Source organism: Schizophyllum commune, assembly GCF_000143185.2.
Source record: "Schizophyllum commune H4-8 unplaced genomic scaffold SCHCOscaffold_3, whole genome shotgun sequence".
Classification (NCBI taxonomy): Eukaryota; Fungi; Basidiomycota; class Agaricomycetes; order Agaricales; family Schizophyllaceae; genus Schizophyllum; species Schizophyllum commune.
In genome coordinates, this window is record NW_026089540.1 from 100,518 (window position 1) to 118,948 (window position 18,431).

At 53.0% G+C, this 18,431-nt stretch overlaps 5 protein-coding genes across 5 annotated transcripts; 1 reads left to right on the forward strand and 4 right to left on the reverse strand.

Moving 5' to 3' along the window:
- Nucleotides 1-3,099: 3,099 nt before the first annotated feature.
- SCHCODRAFT_02491978 (uncharacterized protein) lies at nucleotides 3,100-4,010 on the reverse strand (the record flags this gene model as incomplete). Its single annotated transcript, XM_003034106.2, has 3 exons — nucleotides 3,100-3,531; nucleotides 3,602-3,831; nucleotides 3,881-4,010. 3 exons carry the CDS (start codon nucleotides 4,008-4,010, stop codon nucleotides 3,100-3,102), a joined length of 792 nt encoding a protein of 263 aa, XP_003034152.1.
- Nucleotides 4,011-7,523: 3,513 nt separating this feature from the next.
- Nucleotides 7,524-7,898, forward strand: SCHCODRAFT_01052103 (uncharacterized protein; the record flags this gene model as incomplete). The annotated part of the gene is made up of 1 exon (XM_050340937.1): nucleotides 7,524-7,898. A coding segment is annotated over one exon (375 nt), but the record flags the coding sequence as incomplete, so codon positions are not given.
- A 2,461-nt stretch (nucleotides 7,899-10,359) lies between these two features.
- Nucleotides 10,360-10,884, reverse strand: SCHCODRAFT_02180271 (uncharacterized protein). The gene has a single exon (XM_050341997.1). It carries the CDS (start codon nucleotides 10,817-10,819, stop codon nucleotides 10,418-10,420), a length of 402 nt encoding a protein of 133 aa, XP_050201436.1. The 5' UTR covers nucleotides 10,820-10,884; the 3' UTR covers nucleotides 10,360-10,417.
- On the reverse strand, nucleotides 10,640-11,308 carry SCHCODRAFT_02613715 (uncharacterized protein; the record flags this gene model as incomplete). Its single annotated transcript, XM_050344621.1, has 3 exons — nucleotides 11,231-11,308; nucleotides 11,110-11,182; nucleotides 10,640-11,031 (listed from the first exon to the last, which is right to left on the reverse strand). Coding segments are annotated over exons 1-3 (254 nt in total), but the record flags the coding sequence as incomplete, so codon positions are not given.
- A 5,227-nt stretch (nucleotides 11,309-16,535) lies between these two features.
- On the reverse strand, nucleotides 16,536-18,420 carry SCHCODRAFT_02663822 (uncharacterized protein; the record flags this gene model as incomplete). Its single annotated transcript, XM_003034107.1, has 3 exons — nucleotides 16,536-17,024; nucleotides 18,259-18,352; nucleotides 18,407-18,420. The coding sequence occupies 3 exons, from the start codon at nucleotides 18,418-18,420 to the stop codon at nucleotides 16,536-16,538; spliced, it is 597 nt and encodes a 198-aa protein (XP_003034153.1).
- Between the last annotated feature and the right edge of the window lie 11 nt (nucleotides 18,421-18,431).

Genomic DNA, 18,431 nt, shown 5'->3' on the forward strand with positions numbered 1-18,431 from the left:
AGGCTCGCGTCACATGTCACAATGGCATTGGACAGAGCACAACGCTCGTCTGTCACCAGTCATAGGGGCAGAAGCATTGTGTGAATACATCAGCAAAGATTTCGGATTTGGCAAGTGTTTTTGACCTGTCCAATGGGTTCCCCCGTAACAGGCACTCGACATGCTCACCAGTAGGTAAGCATAGGAATCTTGAGTACCATGATCCAAGTGCATGCACTATGCGCTTCTGGGAGAACGTCGCCGACGTCGACCCCTCTATTCGCGGGTGCTCGCAGGATCCCGCCGACTGGATTCACGCCCTCTGCGCGCATCCGACGACTTGCGCTACACTGGGGAAGTTCGCATTTGACGTGTTACAGCTCTTCGGCATGCATCGCGCTTTCTCGCCCCCCCACATGCGCGTGGGTGGCTGCTTCGGATGGGAAAAGTAACCAGGACGGTGGATTGTGACTCACGGCTTGCGGGAGAGACCAGGAGGCGGCCGAACTCGTGTTGGGTTCGCTACAATGGTGATTCTGTGTGTCGTTCGGCTCCGTAGCGCGTACATTAGCACTGTATGTCGTAGTAAGGGCACCCCGTATGTTCCTTAAGGGACCGCTCGGGTAATCCAGTCCAGTCCAGTCCAATTGCGACTGGAGCCGACAGCGGAGAACATCGGGAAGGCGTTACACGGGTCTCGGATGATGCCCTCGCGAATTGTCGGGTACAAGAAATGGAATTTCCTGATGGTCAAAGGCGCGATTGTTGTCGATCATCCATCAGGAGCAATTCGAAACAAATGAAAACACCGATTCATCTGTTACAGCGACATGCGGAATTCGCGCGAATTGCAAACCGCGTGTCATGTTTGGCGACACCCCTCCGGCAACGACCGTCAATGGCTGAAGACACTATTCTCTGCGGTTCTCTTTCCCTCTGAACTCTCGTTATGTCACAGGAGAGCTTGATAGGATGACCCACCTACGGCTTTCGGCGTAACAAGGTCGGCGCCAGCGGCCACGCGTCTCGCGGTGGGTGCTCGGAAAATTCCGAGATCGCATCTGGTCTTGTCCTTTTCCTGAGGTGAGCCACTCACCGCAAGTAAGAGCGCATGGAAGGTCATTTCGCGTGATACTCACACAAGCAGTGCTCGGATGATGCATTCCGAACGAACAAATGCTCTACAGTCGTCCAGCGGTAATTGCCGGGAGGGTGCGGTCAAACAAGACACGCCGCGTGCAATTACCGCGATTTCCGCATCATCATGAATGTCGCTGTAGCATACTAATGCGAAGGGTTTCGAACCATCAAAATTAAGCCAAAAATTGCGGTTTTTTGGCTTCCTACCTGTGCCAGCATGTGATGCATTGTCGTCTGGCCGCTGCACGACTCTGTTGATCCCTGTCATCTTCATTCTTGATCCTCACCCGTGTTCTTCTTCAGGCTCCAGTTTGATTCGTACTCACAATCGTTCCAAAAGCCTCGCCAGCGATGTCTATGATGTATGCATTATTACCTGACGGGTATAATGTTTGTCACGCAATCAGGGACTTTGCGGACGTGTTGTTGTTGGCCCTCGTTGCTCAAGGGAACCCAACCTTTCCATGCACTGTGAGTTCTCCCCAGCGCTCAAGATCGTCCATCGTAAGATGAGAGGCCTCATGTACATATAGACCTGCGAGATGTAACGCTGGACGACCCACATCGGGGCGAAATGGGATGGATTTCGACACATACGGAAATCTGTTGCTGTTGGCTGAACGCACCTCAGCATCCTCAGTGGTCGGACCCGTTTGCCCCCATGTATGGAAAGTATATCATTCTGTGGTGCTACAGCATTTTGCGAAAGCCTCGTCTGGTGCTCTCCGCGAAGAAAGGGAAAGTTTGCTTGACTTGGCCGTAGACGACACTAGCGAGCACATCTGCCAGCCGTGACGTCACCTAGCGCGGGGCAACGCTTCGCCTCCTTCAAAGGACACTCATACAACGTGAAGCGTCTTCTCGCAAGCGCTGTGACAGTGTACGTTCTGGAAGTACTACAAAAGCTCTGATATGGTCTGGAAGGGGCTGGCGCACCAGAGTTGTTCAACATGGTGAGCAACACATCACGCATTGAGGATTCAAGATCCAAATACGGTACATACGAATTTAATCGAGCACCGAGCGTCTTCATACTACGAAATTTCTTTTGGTATGTTACGGAAATCGTACGCGGGCTCTGCACTCTCAAGCGCAGGCAACCCTTCAATCGTCTTGCTTTCACGACGTTTCACAACGTCAGGCGGCGCTGGACAGTTGCCGGAGACCGTCTGCCTAGGAGGAGTCCAAGAAAACGTCGGTTCAGGAAGGATAGCTCGGGCCAGCTCGCCGACAGCCACTGTGAAGATCTTGAATCTGGTCAGTCATACCACGAAAAGGATCTGAAGATACAGAAATTGATCAGCATGCTCATAACGGAATTCTTATTGCCGTTGGCAGAAAAGTTTGCCACGGCCGCTTTGCCACGAAATTGATAACAGGCGAGTCATCTGGACTTGTGGAGGGCATAGGTTGCGCATGTGGCGGTCTCAAATCATGAAAAATATAGCCCATGTCTATAGTGCATGCCGAAGCTTCTCCCGAGTCATTCCATTCCATTTTACGCGCGCCATGCCTGCCACAGTGCCGGAAGAGCCTTCCCCCAGATATCCCTCACATAAATTAGCCAGTGCGCTTCGAAATCCAAACAGTGTACTACAGTACATCGATAAGACTCTACTCATATATTTTGCATGATTTTAGACCGCCATATGCGCGACCTATGCCCTCCACAAGTCCAGATGGTTCGCCTGTTATCAATTTCGTGGCAAAGCGGCCGTGGCAAACTTTTCTGCAAACGGCAATAACGGGCAAACACACTCTATTGAGCAAACACACTCTGATTATGCCAGCTCATACGCTCTGACCAGCATGTTCATATCGAGATTATCAATGCGCGAATACACTTCACTGTCACATCTGATTATGCCGTATGGACTCGAACTTAGGCTAGTTCACGCTGTCAGAGTTCACGCACAGGAAACCTACAGTCAAAACGATACAGTGACACCAGTGATGAAGCAGTGGCTTTGACGAGTGATATCACTCCCAGCTGGATGAAGATTCTTCATCGTCCGTCACAAAGCTACCAATCTCGTATCCATCCGTGAGACCGTCATCCTGCGACCCTGAGCTGTCTCTTGCTTTTTCCATGCGAAGGATCTCTCTTCCTCCGAAAATACTACGGCGCACTGGTGGGTCGCGAAACTGCGGCCCGCCTGGGACATTCTGAGACAGAAGACCCAGATGATATGCACCGTCTTCTTGCGATCTTTCTCCATGGCTCCATCCATGTGAAATGAAATCATCCCGGTCCTGTGAGCTTCCCTCCTCTCCATCACCATCTAGTTCACTATCAGGATCCATTTCCGATTCGGAGTTCTCAGCCTCGGTCAGGATAAGCTTCCGATGGAGAGCCCGATGTCTGCGAGCTATGTCTTCTCTGCTGGCCTCGTTATAGTTATACTTGTTGCCCTGAACGTCACTTCCGTAAGTTTTCTTCACGAGGAAGCAGATGGACAAAATTAGGAGTTCAGATGCGTACAATGCACGAAGTTCTCTCCGCGTATGAGAGAGGGTTCGGTTCTTCCTGAGCTGAGTCCGAGTTGTCACTGAGCGACGGCAATACCGTAGGGTCCGGTATCTGGGAGATGTTACCACCTTGTTCTCCCTTCCCCTCCTCTGTCTGTATCATGGCCTTCTTCCCATTCACCTCTTCCTCGATCGGAATATCCAAAGACATGTCTAATAGTGCGTCTAGCTCCTGTGATAGACCTAGCTATCTGTCATGCGACATCCGAGAACTGGGGCACTCTGTTCTCACCGGCATCCATCGGGGAATTCGAAGTAATCGAGAGGTGCTGTTGCTTGTGCATGTCAATAATGTCGTCTGCCTCGATTTCCAAGGATTCGGTGGCGATGACATCGAGCTGTTGTGAAAGACTCAGATCCATGACTGTACAGTTCAAGGTCAGATTGGACCGGGTGATGTGGACCTCGATCAGTGTCTCCGTGAGACTATCATCTTGCCATTGGCTGTCACGCGTACGAAGCGGCACCCGCACTAAGTGAGCATGCCCACGACGCACGGAGGTTGCCGACACCTGTTCGAAATTCGGATGATGGTGCGTGACACCTAGTCAACACCGCTTCAGTCTCCCCGACATGTGTGGAGCAAAGGTGCTATGTGCCTATTTGGAGTGTGTACAACGCGGATAAAGCGCGACGCGGGCCTGTACGTCGGGATCCAGACCATCCCTGGCCATCGCAAAAAAGTGGAAAAGCTGCTTGAGCCAGGCTGCTGTTATCGACTGATGCCATCATGGTTGATGACGGGAACGGTTAGCAGCCCCTGGTCATGCCTGGCCGAAAGTCGCCAGCATGGTAGCCCATGGTAAGTACACTGCATCGCCGAGATGGGTTGGATGGACTTGGTAAGGGATATATTGCCTGGCTGGTGTATGGTAAGCTAGTAAGTAGTCAGTTCGAGTGCATCCCGAAAGAACGTGGCCAATGAGTTCCTAATTGGCACAACTTGTCCCACGCCCGTCTTTGTGGGTCCGCCACCTCTCGCTTACTTCTCAATCCTCACCGTGCCCCATAGAAGGGCCTCTGCCCACTGCGCCGAGTGGAATCGTGTTCTTCGCCTGAAATGAACGTAATATAGGACTTTAATGCGCACCGACCCAACACATACCAAATTCGCAGGCTCAGACTGTCGTGACGAAATCTTCTAAGTCCCGCCGCCCAATGCCGCACGATGAGCTCGACTCACCAGCCAGTCGAGCTGCGGCGTATTGAAGGTGAGCCGCAAGTGAACGGCTGAACTTCCGCAGCCCGCAATGACGACGTGGCGTCGTCATCGGCCCTGTTTTCCTCAAAACCAGCGCAAATCGAACGACGATCGTCTGCCTCAGCTTGTTCCCTCCATCTATCCCTGCCGCGGCGCTCTCTCGTCGGCCCTCCCCCATCCCTCTCGACTTCCCGGGTTTCACTTGAAGATATACGGACTGATATGGCGGCGTGCATGGTACGTTATCCACATAGAACGACCCAGTGCCAACTCGCGGTGGCTGACGCAACCGTCTATTGCCTACGACGTCTGTCAAGCGCGACCATGTCAGCGCGCAACGAATGGATTGAGGTGCGTAGTTGTACTGTGTGCTGTGCCTCGTCAACTGAAGTGCACTCCTCAGCCTCTTCAACGTCATGCTGCTCATGTTGGGCGCCGCCGCTTCTTCCCTTGGTACGGTGAGTCTTCCCGCAGTGAACTCCGTCAAAAGGTGGTCTGAACTCTCACGATGAGGTCTCCTCATACGGCTATCCCGGCCCCGCAAGTTGAGCGGGCGTTGCATATCGATTTGCGTCCGGTACTGTACCTACCTGTATGGAAGCAACCGTCACGGTCACGGGGCCCGGTTGCGTTGCAAGGGTCACGGGTCACGAACGGCTTTTTGGACTCAGGACCTGCCAAATATGGCAATTTTGGCGCCAAAAATCGTCGAAAAATCAATATTTTCGCCTCGGTCACGGTTCTCGAACGCCTGGTTGCCTCTGTTGCGCATGTCACGGTCGCCGGCCGGTTGCCTCCATACAGGTAGGTACAGTATGTATCGCCCCGTCCATCTCATGCGCTATCGCTGACAAATGCTTCGCAGACTGCAAGCGCCCGCCACCATGAAAAACTCTTGTACGATGTCACTCGGTACATTTCTTCCTATCGCTGCGCATCTTGCACGCAGCAGACCAAGGGGTCCCGGAGGGTGGATCATTTTTGCAGGGCCCTATAGTATACATTCGCGCCAACGTCTCGTACTAGAGTACAAGTAGCTGTACTGTGTATATTTACCATACAAATCAATAGAGCGTATTAGTTAGCATATTTATCAAGTTCTTCACTTACAAAACGCAGCTCCACTTGATGCAGTGGCCAATGCAAAACTTGTAAGGGCTAATGAATATCTTTGTAGGTAAGGCATAGAGCAAGAGACATCACCGCTATATGAGCTCTGGGGCGACGATGTGTTGACCTCGTGCGTACTGGGGAGGAACGTATCAGGTGGCGAGTATCTTATCGCTCTGGTCGCCATCGAGGCGTGCGTGTGGGATATGGCAGTCAGAAGGCGAGTGTCTTGGTGTGCACGCGCACAATCGAGGAGACAGACAGGTTCCCGGAACGCGCGTTGGCGCAGAATGCCCCTGGAAGCTTCAAACCCATTCACGTCTTTACATTTCGTCGTCTTGATCTTTCACTTGAAGCAGAATTCTAGATGAATTTCCACTTGCGCCTTCGTTAATGAATTCTCTGATAATAATCGAAACTAATACGCTCTAATATCATCCTGTTTTTTTCATCCATTTTGCGGAATATTCGAGAACAGCGCGACGAGGCCTTAATCACACTTTTTCGAAACCCTAAGGCTTATCCCTTAATTTTAAGGCCTTATTTAAGGGCTTTGGTACGGCTTAAGGCCATAAAAGGAAATTTTGACCAGGCCAGTTGTGGGATGGAACTGGTGTCTGTACTTCGCTCCCAATGTTGCCCCTCGTAGCTGATGGGATAGCCGTGTTGGTTTAACGTCTACTGTATTAGAACACGGGGTCGCGATTTCCCTGACCGCCGACAGGGCCTGTGGGTGAATATCACAGACAAGTCAGCAACAACTTGAGCGGCTAATCTTATTCAAGCGATCGAACGGTGAAGTAATTTATAGAGCACACGCGCCACGGAGAACGTGATTCGGCAATCGCCGAACACGTCAAACCAAGCCTCAGATACTTAATTATGTTGGCCTGTTGGCTGACCAGATTGAGAACAGAAAATGTTCCCTATCGCTCTCAGTGGGGTCAGCTGAACCGGTCGGGCTTCTCGGCAGCGGGGACTGTCCCCCCCACATCACATCAATCGGCCAGACTGCCTGCATACTTCTGACCGTTGGATGCAAAGCAAAAAAAAAAAAAAAAAAAAACAGGAGCAGGGCCGGTATACTTCCAAAAAGCGCGCGAGTATGGGTAGCAAGGTGGAAGTAGTCGAAGTGAGTGCGTCGTCTCAGTATCGCAGGGATCTGGTCACCGTGAACTGCCGTGCACGTGACACCTTAAGCCCTTACGCCCCGACCCTAAGGGCGCGCCGAAAGCCTAGGCCCTATGCTAAGGCCTTAATAAGGCTTAAGACGCTTAAGGCCTTACACCTTAGGGCGAACACTGTCCAGGATAGCTCACGAGAATCAGGATGGCGATGTCCTCGAGGTACCTTTCGTGACCAAGCGCTACCATTCTGGCGGACGAGGATCTGAAGCGCCAACATGGCAGCCACTGGATGGGCAAGGCGCAAAGGAGGGTCACTGATAATGCATGACCAGAGGGGCTACCAAGTTGGTTGCGGATGGCAGCGCTGGTTGCGGATGGTCGGCGCGGTTGGCCGTGGCCATGCAGCATTTTCCACTTTTTTGCGATGTGCGTCGGACACGGCCAAGTATCTCGGCGTCACTCTGGATCGACGCCTGCGCTTCCACGAGCAGGCTGAGGGGGCAGTCTCCAAAGGGACCGCAACTGTCCTGGCGATCTCTCGCCTCACTCGACCGACCTTTGGGCTGGCGCATCGGCACGTGCGTCAGCTGTATCGGGCGGTTGCCCGACCACGCATCGAGTACGGGGCGGCGGTCCGGTACAGCCCGGTGCGCCCCAAGGAGAATGGACGGCCCGGTCGTAAAGGCTCCGTCGGCGTGGCCACCAAGCTGGGCAAGGTGCAGCGTTTAGCGGCGCGACTGATTTTCGGCGGATTCCGCACTACCGCCACGGATGTTCTTACCTTCCACGCCGACCTGCTGCCGATGGAAATTCGTCTCAACCTCGCAGTCTTTGGTGCTGCGCTCCGCATTGCTACTCTCCCCGGGCACCAACCACTGGAGCGTCCGTGCAAGCGCAGCAAGCGCTATGTGCGCGTGCATCGGTCGCCGCTGCATGAGATATACAACGCCTTTTGTGGGTATGTTGATGGAATCGAGATGATTGACACTGCCCCATCATACCAGCGCGCAACCCCATTCTTTACACTGCACATCGCATCCAGCAAGGTCAAGGCTGCAGTCCCCGCCATGAGGCTTTCGCGGCGTGCATCTACACGGATGGCTCTGGACTTGGCGATGGCGTCGGGGCGTCCTCGGTGGCCATCCTCCCCAACTACTCTTTGTCACGGCAGGTGCATCTGGGACCCGCGTCGCACCACACCGTTTACGAAGGCGAGTTGACCGGCATCATTCTCGCCCTGGATCTCATCGCTGCCAACGAGCTTTCCCAGCGCACACTGGCACGGTTTGTTGTGCTGGCCGACAACACCTCGTCCCTGCGGGCCCTGCCTCGGCGCGCAGCCCGCCCGGGTCAACATCTCGTTGAGCTCTTTCACGAGAGGTTGCATGCGCTGCAGCTCTCGCGTCCAAGGGGTTTGATTGTTGCATTTCAATCGGGCACCCGGTCACTGCGATGTTGCTGGTAACGAAGCCGCAGATGCGCTGGCTCGAGGAGCAGCGGAAGGGCTTACATCCCCCCTTCCCCGAGCCCTGGACAGCCTTCGTGACCTCTCCCGCAGTGCGGCGGCGGCTCGTCAGGCTTACAAGGCTAGCGTTGCTTCACAACGGTAGGCATGGTGGGAGGCTTCGAAGCACGGACAGCGCATCCGCCGTTTTGATGTGTCTCCCCCTGGCCCGAAGGTTCTCCGCTAGTACAAAGACCTCCCCCGTCGCTCATGCAGCCTGATCACGCAGCTGCGCAGCGGTCATATTGGCTTGAACGCCTTCCTGGCGCGCATCAAGGTCGTGGCTATGTGGCGTTCCCGAGACCGTTGACCATCACCTGTTCTCCTGTCGGAGGTTCATACAGCAACGCCACAATCTTCGCCGAGCGGTGCGGGGAGTAGATCTGCGGCATCTATAGTCACAATAAGAAGCACATTTACACTCAGTGTAAGACAATGAAGCATGATTGCGAAGCCAGAAGAGGGAATGTGTAAGCAAAGTAGAGCCTACATGGCATGTACAACATCTCTCCGCTCACTCATCGCCAGCGTAGGGTGGAGCCATAAGTTTAGGGATCAAGTTATGCACTCGGTACAACAAGACGGCATGCGGAGTCGCCGTATTGGCTTATGCGCTCGCCGAAACGCGCGTGGGATGGGGAGGAAAGAGGCCAGCGTGTGAGTGAGTGGGGATGCAAAAGTTCGGGCTGACAGATGTCGAAACAGCGTACAGTACGCGAGGAAAGCGGCGGATCTATCCATCGATTGCAAAGTCTGCGCCGCGACATTGGCGAGAAGACACATCACCGAGTACGCATGGGATGCCGTCGATGGAGAAGGGGTGTTGCTGGAGGTAAGGGGGAAACCGGGGATCGTTGAGTGCGACGGACCGTCGTTGGAGGACTTGAACAGTGAAAGCTTGGGGAAGGCGTCGTCCAGCCAAGGAGCAGGCTTTCATATGCAATCAGTATTCTTACTCTGCTGCTCGTAGCAGCGTGTATGTGCTCGCAGAGATGAAAAGATGGTAAAGGACTACCGCTGGAGAGCGCAAAAACGAGTAGAAGATGAGCGAAGCGTGTCAAGAATACTGTGTGGATGTCCGTTGGATTGAGGTTGGGATAGGAGATCGGAAGCGAGATGAACGGTGTACAGGAGGACGAGAGAGGCGCGCAGTCGAAAGAGCGGGGGGAAGGACGAAGCCGAAGGGTGAGAATCATCCGTTTCCACAGATGGACTTCGAGCTTGCTCACGCACTGAGCCAAGAGCGGAAGAGTCAGCATATGACAGCCTAGCGGGACGTGTTCACGCACTTTTACTTCCTATAACCTCAAAGCCAGTCGAGCAGCTTTCCTCGTGTCGTGCGACGCAGCGGTGCGTCCGTTGTTGCGGCCCGCGTAGAGTGCCACGGCGCGATCGCGGCGGGGACGAAGAGATGTGTACACTGTACGACTGCAAGCCTGAAGCTGAAGTCCCGCGGGGCGCCACAAATTCGGGAAGATCCAAATCAGAGTAAGCTCCAGCTCCGCCGGCTTTAACCTTGCCTTGTGTGAAGGGAGTTTGACCCTCGAGTCTCGAGGGATCTTTGTTAGGACAGGTCCAAGTTGCCCTACCTATCATATCACCATTTAGCTCAACCACAGTATCGCGACGGACAGCAGTACGAGCAGCAGCCTCGGGACTTGTAGATTATCACCACGGGTATGCGAAGGGCCCTGCCGGGCTTCCGGATGGAGGGAGTACTGGCGGAGGACCGCGTCTTGGCTTCACCTTAGCTTGTAGCGGTATAGAAGTGCAGATTTTTTTTTTTTTTTTTTTTTTAAAAAAAAAAGGTCCAAGTTGCCCACGAGATTAGACCACCTCATACCTTTTTTCGTCCATGAGATAGCTTCGACGGTACGGTATTACTTGGCCCAGGAAAGATGCAAAAGACGGTGAATAGAGCACGCTACGCACACTGGACATGGAGTCTACGTAGTGAGGAAGAGGTGACATCCCGCCGCAGTGCCGTTTGCGTACCCGCGATACCTCATCCACGTAGAGGACGACAACGCGCACGCAATTGACACGATACGCTCCACGTTGGTGCGCTGCCAGAATGCCAAGAAGCACGGGCTGCGAGGGTATGCTAATTCCACTTGTCCTTGACGACCTCGGACGGGCGTGGCATGCTTTCGGACAGTTCATGTGAGCGCATGGAAACACGCCAGCCCTTAGCCAGAGCGCACGTAGACCTTGGGCACTGTTGGGCATACGGGGTGGTACGGATGAGCCGTTGTTCACCGTGTCATCCTTCGCGTGTGATGCGATGGCCGCTCAATCGGGCCTGCCGGTGAGGTACTTCGTACAGCTCTAGTTAACGCGCGAGAGGGGGCCGAGCTCGTTGCTAGAGTCGGATTTCTTGAACCCGCTGGACGACGACTGCCGAATCTCGTCCCAGATGACGATGTAAGTGGCAAAGTTGTCTTGTCGGACGAGGTCAAGGTAGCAGATAGATGGGTGCGTATGAGTATGTGCACCACAGCGATATGAAGGGACCACACCTCTCAACACCGGCCGCGTGAAGGTGAAGCTGGAATTTCTTGAGCATCGGCAGCTTGGCTGGATTCCTCTGTCCTACGCTGTTGTCAGTAGCGAGGAAGTGCTGCGGTGCAGTGCACGCACATAAAAGCCAGATCTTCCCAGAAGACATCTCTCGAGCGTCGTGTTTGGCGCGCAGCTGCGAGGCGACTGCATTGCTGACGCGCAAGGGGCATGCGGTCGTATGCGCGATCGAACTTCGCATTAAGGCGTGGACGGTGTTCTGCGTGCTTGGTTGCTCTGGGAGGTGTGGTGGCGAAGCCAGGGAGGGGGGAGATTCACGTCGTGACCGTCGATGCTGAGTGGTACACTGTCTTGCTGGGCACGCGCTGGCTCTCAACGCGCTGCAACGTCGCGAACTGCAGGAACGTTCCCAGTTTCTTCGTAGCTTACACCCACAAGTGTGTGCACGTCGACAGACGTAAAGAATCTTTCTTGCCCATTGACCGGATCATCGTAACGTAAGGGCCACCGTCAAAGGTCGCTTTGTTCCAGCAGGCTATTTACATCTATTGCCCAAAACCACCGTCCAAATTGATGGGGTCAATTAAGGGCGGGAGAGACCTTACAAGGCAAGGTAATGACGTATACAAGCGCTAACGTGGCAAACTCCGATCATTTGCGATCTTGCGCTCATACCATCATGTCCCCCCTGCTTCCCGCTGCGCGTTATGCAGAGACGGCAGCGCATCCTTGAGATCCCGAACCCGTTGTTATAACCTGGCTATAGATCGGCGGCTGGGCAACAGCGCGATGCGTACCCTCGGCTCGCGCGATTTGAATGTGGTCGCCTATCGCTGCATCAAGTGTGTATCGGTTCTTCAACCCTACATCTTGCTCAGCTCCTCGTCAGGGGATTGCTGGGTCCATTCTTGGTTCTTGTCCCACTACGCATCGTGTCTCGCGACCGACGGGTGCGTAGTCCCATTGTCTTGGGTTGTACATTCTGACATCGCCTGCGGATGGCACCGGTCCTTGTAGAGGACAATACACTACGTTACGCCAAATCACTCACGCTTGCTCATGTCGTCACTGATCGCCTTTGCCCTCTTACCCCCTGATCTGAGCGGTACGTCGCCGTAATCTCCGATCCTGCTCACCCACTCACTGCTGACACGAAGTTGCGTCTGGCCGTGCTATCACTGCATTATAGTCATCCTCTTTAGATACATCATGTATACTTGTATAACCCCAATATACATTGTTCATGACTTAAGTGCACGTTTTCTGCTGAAATGCACGAACACAGTGTTCTCTTTGTGAGTGTTGGACAATCGGCCTGTCACATGTTATGACTCACGCATCACATGACGGACACATGGACACACATGGATACACGCGACGACATCATATGTTTATTGTTTACATGTCCATTGCATTATCACATGCTACCTACCATCCTGTACATACAATATATAAGGAGGGCCTCTCTGCCCCCAGGAATAACAGGTCTTTACCTACCTGTGCGCTTGCCTCATACCAAGCTCCTTACCACCAGGTAAGCAGTATAGGCGCGCTTCCCAGCATGCTCAACAGTGAGCACCTACAATTCACATCTTGCGAGTGCTCGTCAAAACCCCGATGTTTTGCGATAATATCGTGCAAATTTGCTCGCTTTGAAAGGGGTGCAGAGGAAATCCATATGATCTACAACAAAGATGGTTATAACTGCAAATCACGCTTTTCACGCGGCATTTGCGTAAATCACCACCATACGCTTTTCCTGATGCCAGCGGCCTCCCTAGTGCTAGTCCAGGTACGGAGCTCGTACGTGCGGGGCTACGCGTATGTGCCATCCAGAGGGACGACGGAGCGAGCGAAATCCGCCAAAAGCGATTGGCAAGACGGAAATTTGGCGTAGCTCAAGCTTTCTACTCAGAGTCAGACTGAGAAACATCTAGGACTATTTGGCGCATAGCATGCGCATGCTGTCTCGACCACTCGGCCTTTTAAATTGCCGTCGGATTCCGCTTTCCTCCAGCTCTTACGGAGATCGCGAGGCTAGGTGCGCGAATGAGCGGCTGAGGACGCAGCAGCGCAGGCGGTTTGTACCGACCATTAACGGGGTTTGCAACAAAATCGGTCAAAGCGGCAAAAGGTGCCGAGCAATGCAACACCTCAGCCCGAGCCCGCTCATCCTCCGTTCGCTTAGATTTCTGGCATATGGGTATAGCGCGCTGTGCTCATAGCATCTATGAACTTATATGCAATACGGAGCTCTAACCGTCCAGATAGAAAATGGGAGCCGTTCTCGGCAAATACCGAAACTGTTGCATTGTGCATCGGCGACTGTTGCGCAGCAATTTTCTAAGTTCTTCTGCCCTGAAGGCCACCAAAGTTGGAGGATCCGTTCACGCTATGGTATCTGACAGCTCTACCAAGTCTCGTGGGAATCTAAGCCGAAACAGTCGAGAATATGCCCAGATTCCGAAAGTGTTGCAAACCCCGTTAAGGGTCGGTAATGGGAGTAGCAAAGGTGTCCGAGGGGCATCAACACTACTATAAACATTACTATACAGGGCATTTTTAGACCATGACCACAGTTGCAGTCATTATCACGAACTCTTCGGTCCGTCTCCTTCATGCAAGGTGGCATTGACAAGGTCATCTGCATTGGAGTCAGCCCAGTAGGCTAGTTCCTGGAGGCCGGGAGCGAAGTCGGTGGTGCCAAGTCTAGAGTTCGGTAAGTAACTACGATGTTAAAGTTGTTTGAATAGATGATGGCTGATCTGCGCGTTCGAAAAAACATCGAACCGGTTGTCCAAAGTGCCCCCAGACACGGTCAGTAATTCAGTTTCATGTTCTATCCCCCTGTGCCATGCAAAGGTTGAGCGTAGAGCAGATGGAATTGAGCTTGGACGCCGCACGCTCATGCGGCGGGCGACTTCCGGGGTATCGAGCCGGATTTTTTATTTTTTCTCTTCAAGTTCAATGTTTTTGGTCGGAGTGCGGATCAGCATCATTTATGCAAACGGCTATAATAACATATGTATGAAACACGTGTTAGTAACGAGTTAAAAACTGTTACTTACGCGAGGGCCTGGGAGGCCATATTAGAAACTGTTAGAAACTCTCCAGCGGCGAGGCTGTGGTCAGCTTCACCCAAAGTATCATGGGAGACACAACCGGCAAAATCCCTGGCAGCTTTATCTACCTGCGTTAGACGCGGCTAGCCTGCAGCTAGCCTGCGGTTAGAGTGCTGAGCGAGGCGACAAGGAGGCGGGAGGCGTGTCAAAGCTGCCGGGCCGCCGGCGGAGTCCATGGTATGTCACGACCATGTCACAATCCATCGCTCCTCGTTCCAATCACGATATCTGGCTGTTATGCCACGGTTTCCCCTCCGACAAGGTAACGTGATGCATAACAAATTATAGTCATCTTCCCTTCAATTTCGGTGCCCGAGGAATTGATCCTAGTCTATCTTTGTAGCAGACCATGCCGACATGTGTGACTGGCTCTCCCCGGCCTCCTTCGACTCCTTCTATCCCGGAAGCATAAGGTAATCTCTCAGTGCTTGTGATACCTGTTGAGGAGATTACTGTTTGGGCACCCGCGCGCGCATACCCGCGCTCTCCGCGTTGACGTGACGTCAACATACGAGGCTTCAGTGAAGTGCGCGGAGTAGTCAAATCTCTGCACGGGAAAATTCAGAGAACGGACATGGGATACGCGTATGACCCAGCCAGAATCTGTTGAGGGGTGGGCAGATATTGATGGTGAGTTAGCTTTCTCGCAGGGGGACTTTCGATAGCAGTCTCTTGGGCCTACCCCGCCGGCTTCTCTAGCCTGGACCGCGCTCTTCTCGTAGCTGCATCTACCCCTACACATAACAAGGGAATCCTTTGAGCGCTTCCGATTTGTACTTACCGCTGTAATTTTCGTGCGCTGCTCCCTCTATCAAAGTGAGTATAATATTCTCACCATGCTTCTCGCCACCTCTTTTCATCCCTCCCGTCTCGCAATCCACTTGCAGGATAACAAACGGATGGAGGCTTGTTATGCTCGATGATTTGCTAACCACGCTCAACCACTGACACCCTTATGCCCGTTGTGATTCTGGCCATATTTGATTACTTGCCTCCGTATCTTTAGGGATGAGATAAACTTCGTACTTCAGATAATACACCAAGCCAGTCTTTTCCTCATCCAACTATATTTCCTCTGGGCAGTATCGCGGCGTCGAGCCGCAGGAGGGGCTAATAGAGCATCATTGCCAACTTCGACACTTTTGTGACATGTCGTGAGCTGCGGCGTCGGCCCGGCGGATTTGACGCGCTTACCGCCTCGTTGCGACCTCGCTAACCGTTTCGATTAGATCTACCGGAGGACTAGCTGCGTCTAACGCAGGTAGATCACCCTGCGTCAGCTTTTGCCGGTTGTGACACGAAAGCGGAATTCGTTCGCACGACACGTCGGCCCCGTCGAACCGTGACACGAGTGGCAAGGCGATTTTTTCGTGCTAAAAACATGCTTAAAAAGATGCTCAAAAAGGCGCTCAAAAAGACGTTGTTTTTGCGCCGAAAAAGTCGAGGAGGAGGAGGACGGTACAGGATCACCAGAGCAGCTAACAACGCTTGTGATGCAGAGTAGAACGTTAGTAGCAAACAATAGGCTTATATACCATGTAATGCACCGGTTTCTTACATGTAACTTCATGTTGATGACATCGTTACTTACAGCTGTATGTAACTGGTTACATGTTGTACTTACATATATCGGCCTCAGAGCTCTACTGCCAACAGCATTGACGCCAGTCGCGGCGGCAGCGTAGATGCGGAATCAAACATTGACCACGCGTCGGTCGTCCCCAACATGCCTCGCGGAGTGCATGGTTGACGCCCTGACAACACAAAACATCAAGGACTCGCTGCGCCGCCTACGGAGTGACACCCTCTGCATTTGGTTGTTGATGTTGGTGTGGATGTCGTCGAGTACAGTTGATTCGACTTTGTTATTGCATTAGAGGCGCGCAAATTCATCAATCAGTGTATGCTTCAGTCTGATTTGCCACAGGGTTGACTGCGTAGACGCTCTGACCAACGGTAATAGTATGTAGAGATGTGTTTTGGAACACTAGGGTAGAACAATACGGTACTATATCCGCTCGGGGATCACTTTGTTTCGTTTGGACGCCCGGTGCGTAAGATAACTCCTCGCAAGCCAGTTCCGAAACGATGGGATTTCATGCTACTTAGATGATTCCTACAACGGCCGGCTGTGGACCATCTTAGGTACACTTCTAACACTTTAGAATCGCCGTATACATGAGTGTCCTTCGTACGCAACTTGCGTGTGGTTAGCGTAGCTTTTATGCAGAGCATGTCAGGGAGACTCGCTCAACGTGATGTGCAAACTGTCTGACTGTATAAGAGAATGCAAATATTTCCTATCAATTTGGCAGAGCATCCTTCTCTGTGTACACGATGTCGACTGCCACCCATGGTGGTCCATTTGTCCTGCCCTTCACTGCGATCTCAACCGCACCCCTTCTGCCATACAGCATGATAGCGTCACCATTGCAGACTTTCGTCGAGTACTTCAGGTCCTTGATGGTCAGGATTCCATCTTTAAAACTCCCATAGACGATCACGAAGACATGTGTACCAGGCATCAGCTCTTCTTCAAGGGTGAACCTGATTGACGAGTGGTCGACGATCGTTCGGCGAGTATTGTACCAAGCAGGGTCGACGTGGATCACTGCAGCTAGTTCCGGGTATGCCTGAGTGGCCCTGTTCATCCAGAGTATCCGGTGCTGCGCATACACGGAACCAAGTGCGACCACAACGCCATTGATCGCCTGGCCCTCGAGCACATTGAGATCCTCGCGTTCCTTCGATGACGCCAGGGTTCGGCGCCAGTGATCGTGCATATCTGATATCTAGAAGATTGTCGTCTATGTTAAAGGTACCGCATATGAGCGAAGATCATGCACGCACGTCTATCTTCTTGCTTATAATATCACTAGGTTTTGGCAGTTCTTCGAGACAAGCTCTGGCTCGTGTCTGACCATCATTGCTCAGCGGATGATCATAACCTCGGGAGGGGGGAGCGCGCACCAGAGAAATACCATGCAAAAACTTTGACATGAAAAGCAGAACGCTTTCTGCATAAGAGCTTGTAGGAAGGAATAAGCCGTAGCTGTCGTCGCGGCTCATTGCAGTCCGCGGTTCTGGGTGATCTGCTTAGCGAAAAACCTTCCCGAAGGTCGAGTATAGATTGCGCACGCAAAGGCCTACCAATGGCTTTTTTGGCCTCCTTGCGTGCCCGGTGCATGCATTGACTAGCAAGACTCGCAAGAGATGCCTCCCGTTTTGGCAAATTTTTTCGTCGTTTGATAGAACGGGTATTAGCCTGCATTCTTCCTTCAGCTGGAGAGTGTTTCTGGTGGCCGGGTCGCTTGCGCATTGCAACGGTGATGGGAGGAAGCAGGACTCTGCGTGTCTGCCGAAGGCATGCAGGTCATTGACTTTAGGGCAGGCTAATTAGAAGCATTCGCTGCACGTGCACGAGCAGTGTGACATGCCAGTCATCGAGTTTAAACGATGGTTTACTCAAGTCTAATCACGCCTCAAGCGCACGGCCTCAGGGCCATACATGCGCCGACGGTCTGCTCGCCCTCGCGAGATCCACGTCCTGCCTCCCTTACCGTCGGCGACACGAGCCTCACTCAAACTGCGCGCCAACCTCGGCGGTTAGCGGCCCGGTCCGCCCTTTTCGTGACTCGTCTCTCGGAGGCCCTCGACTCCTATTTTTCCCGATCCTTTTTCGATCGCATATATAAGACCGGCGAGTACGAGATCGGTCAGCATTCTGACCTCTCGCACTCCCGGTATGTTTTCATCAGTATATCTACTGTACCCTGATTCTGACCTCTAGCTATCAGTCACGTAGTCGAGTACCTCGCGCTTACCCACCCTCCTACTCCCTATATTGTCCTACTAGCGTACCACCACTCAATCCTTAGTTTTTCGGGCTCTGCCGCTGTGTCTAGGGCAGAGCTGCATTGGCCTAACCTCACGTGTGGTCTCGACGAGTGACTGAGAGCGTGATTAGAGCCGATTTCAGGCGCTTCCCGGCGCACCAGGACCGTACCTTTGGTCAGGCACACTTACTATGGACCAAACATCGGCGGCGACGACCCTCCCAAGCCACCAATTATGAGGCCCTGTCCGTGCTCTTAGGAATGCTTGGCCTGTTGATGGTGGGCTGGTGGGGGTTCAAGGTGGCAAAATCACGACGCGACCCACAGGTCCAACGCACAATGGATTGAACATGGGCGACGACA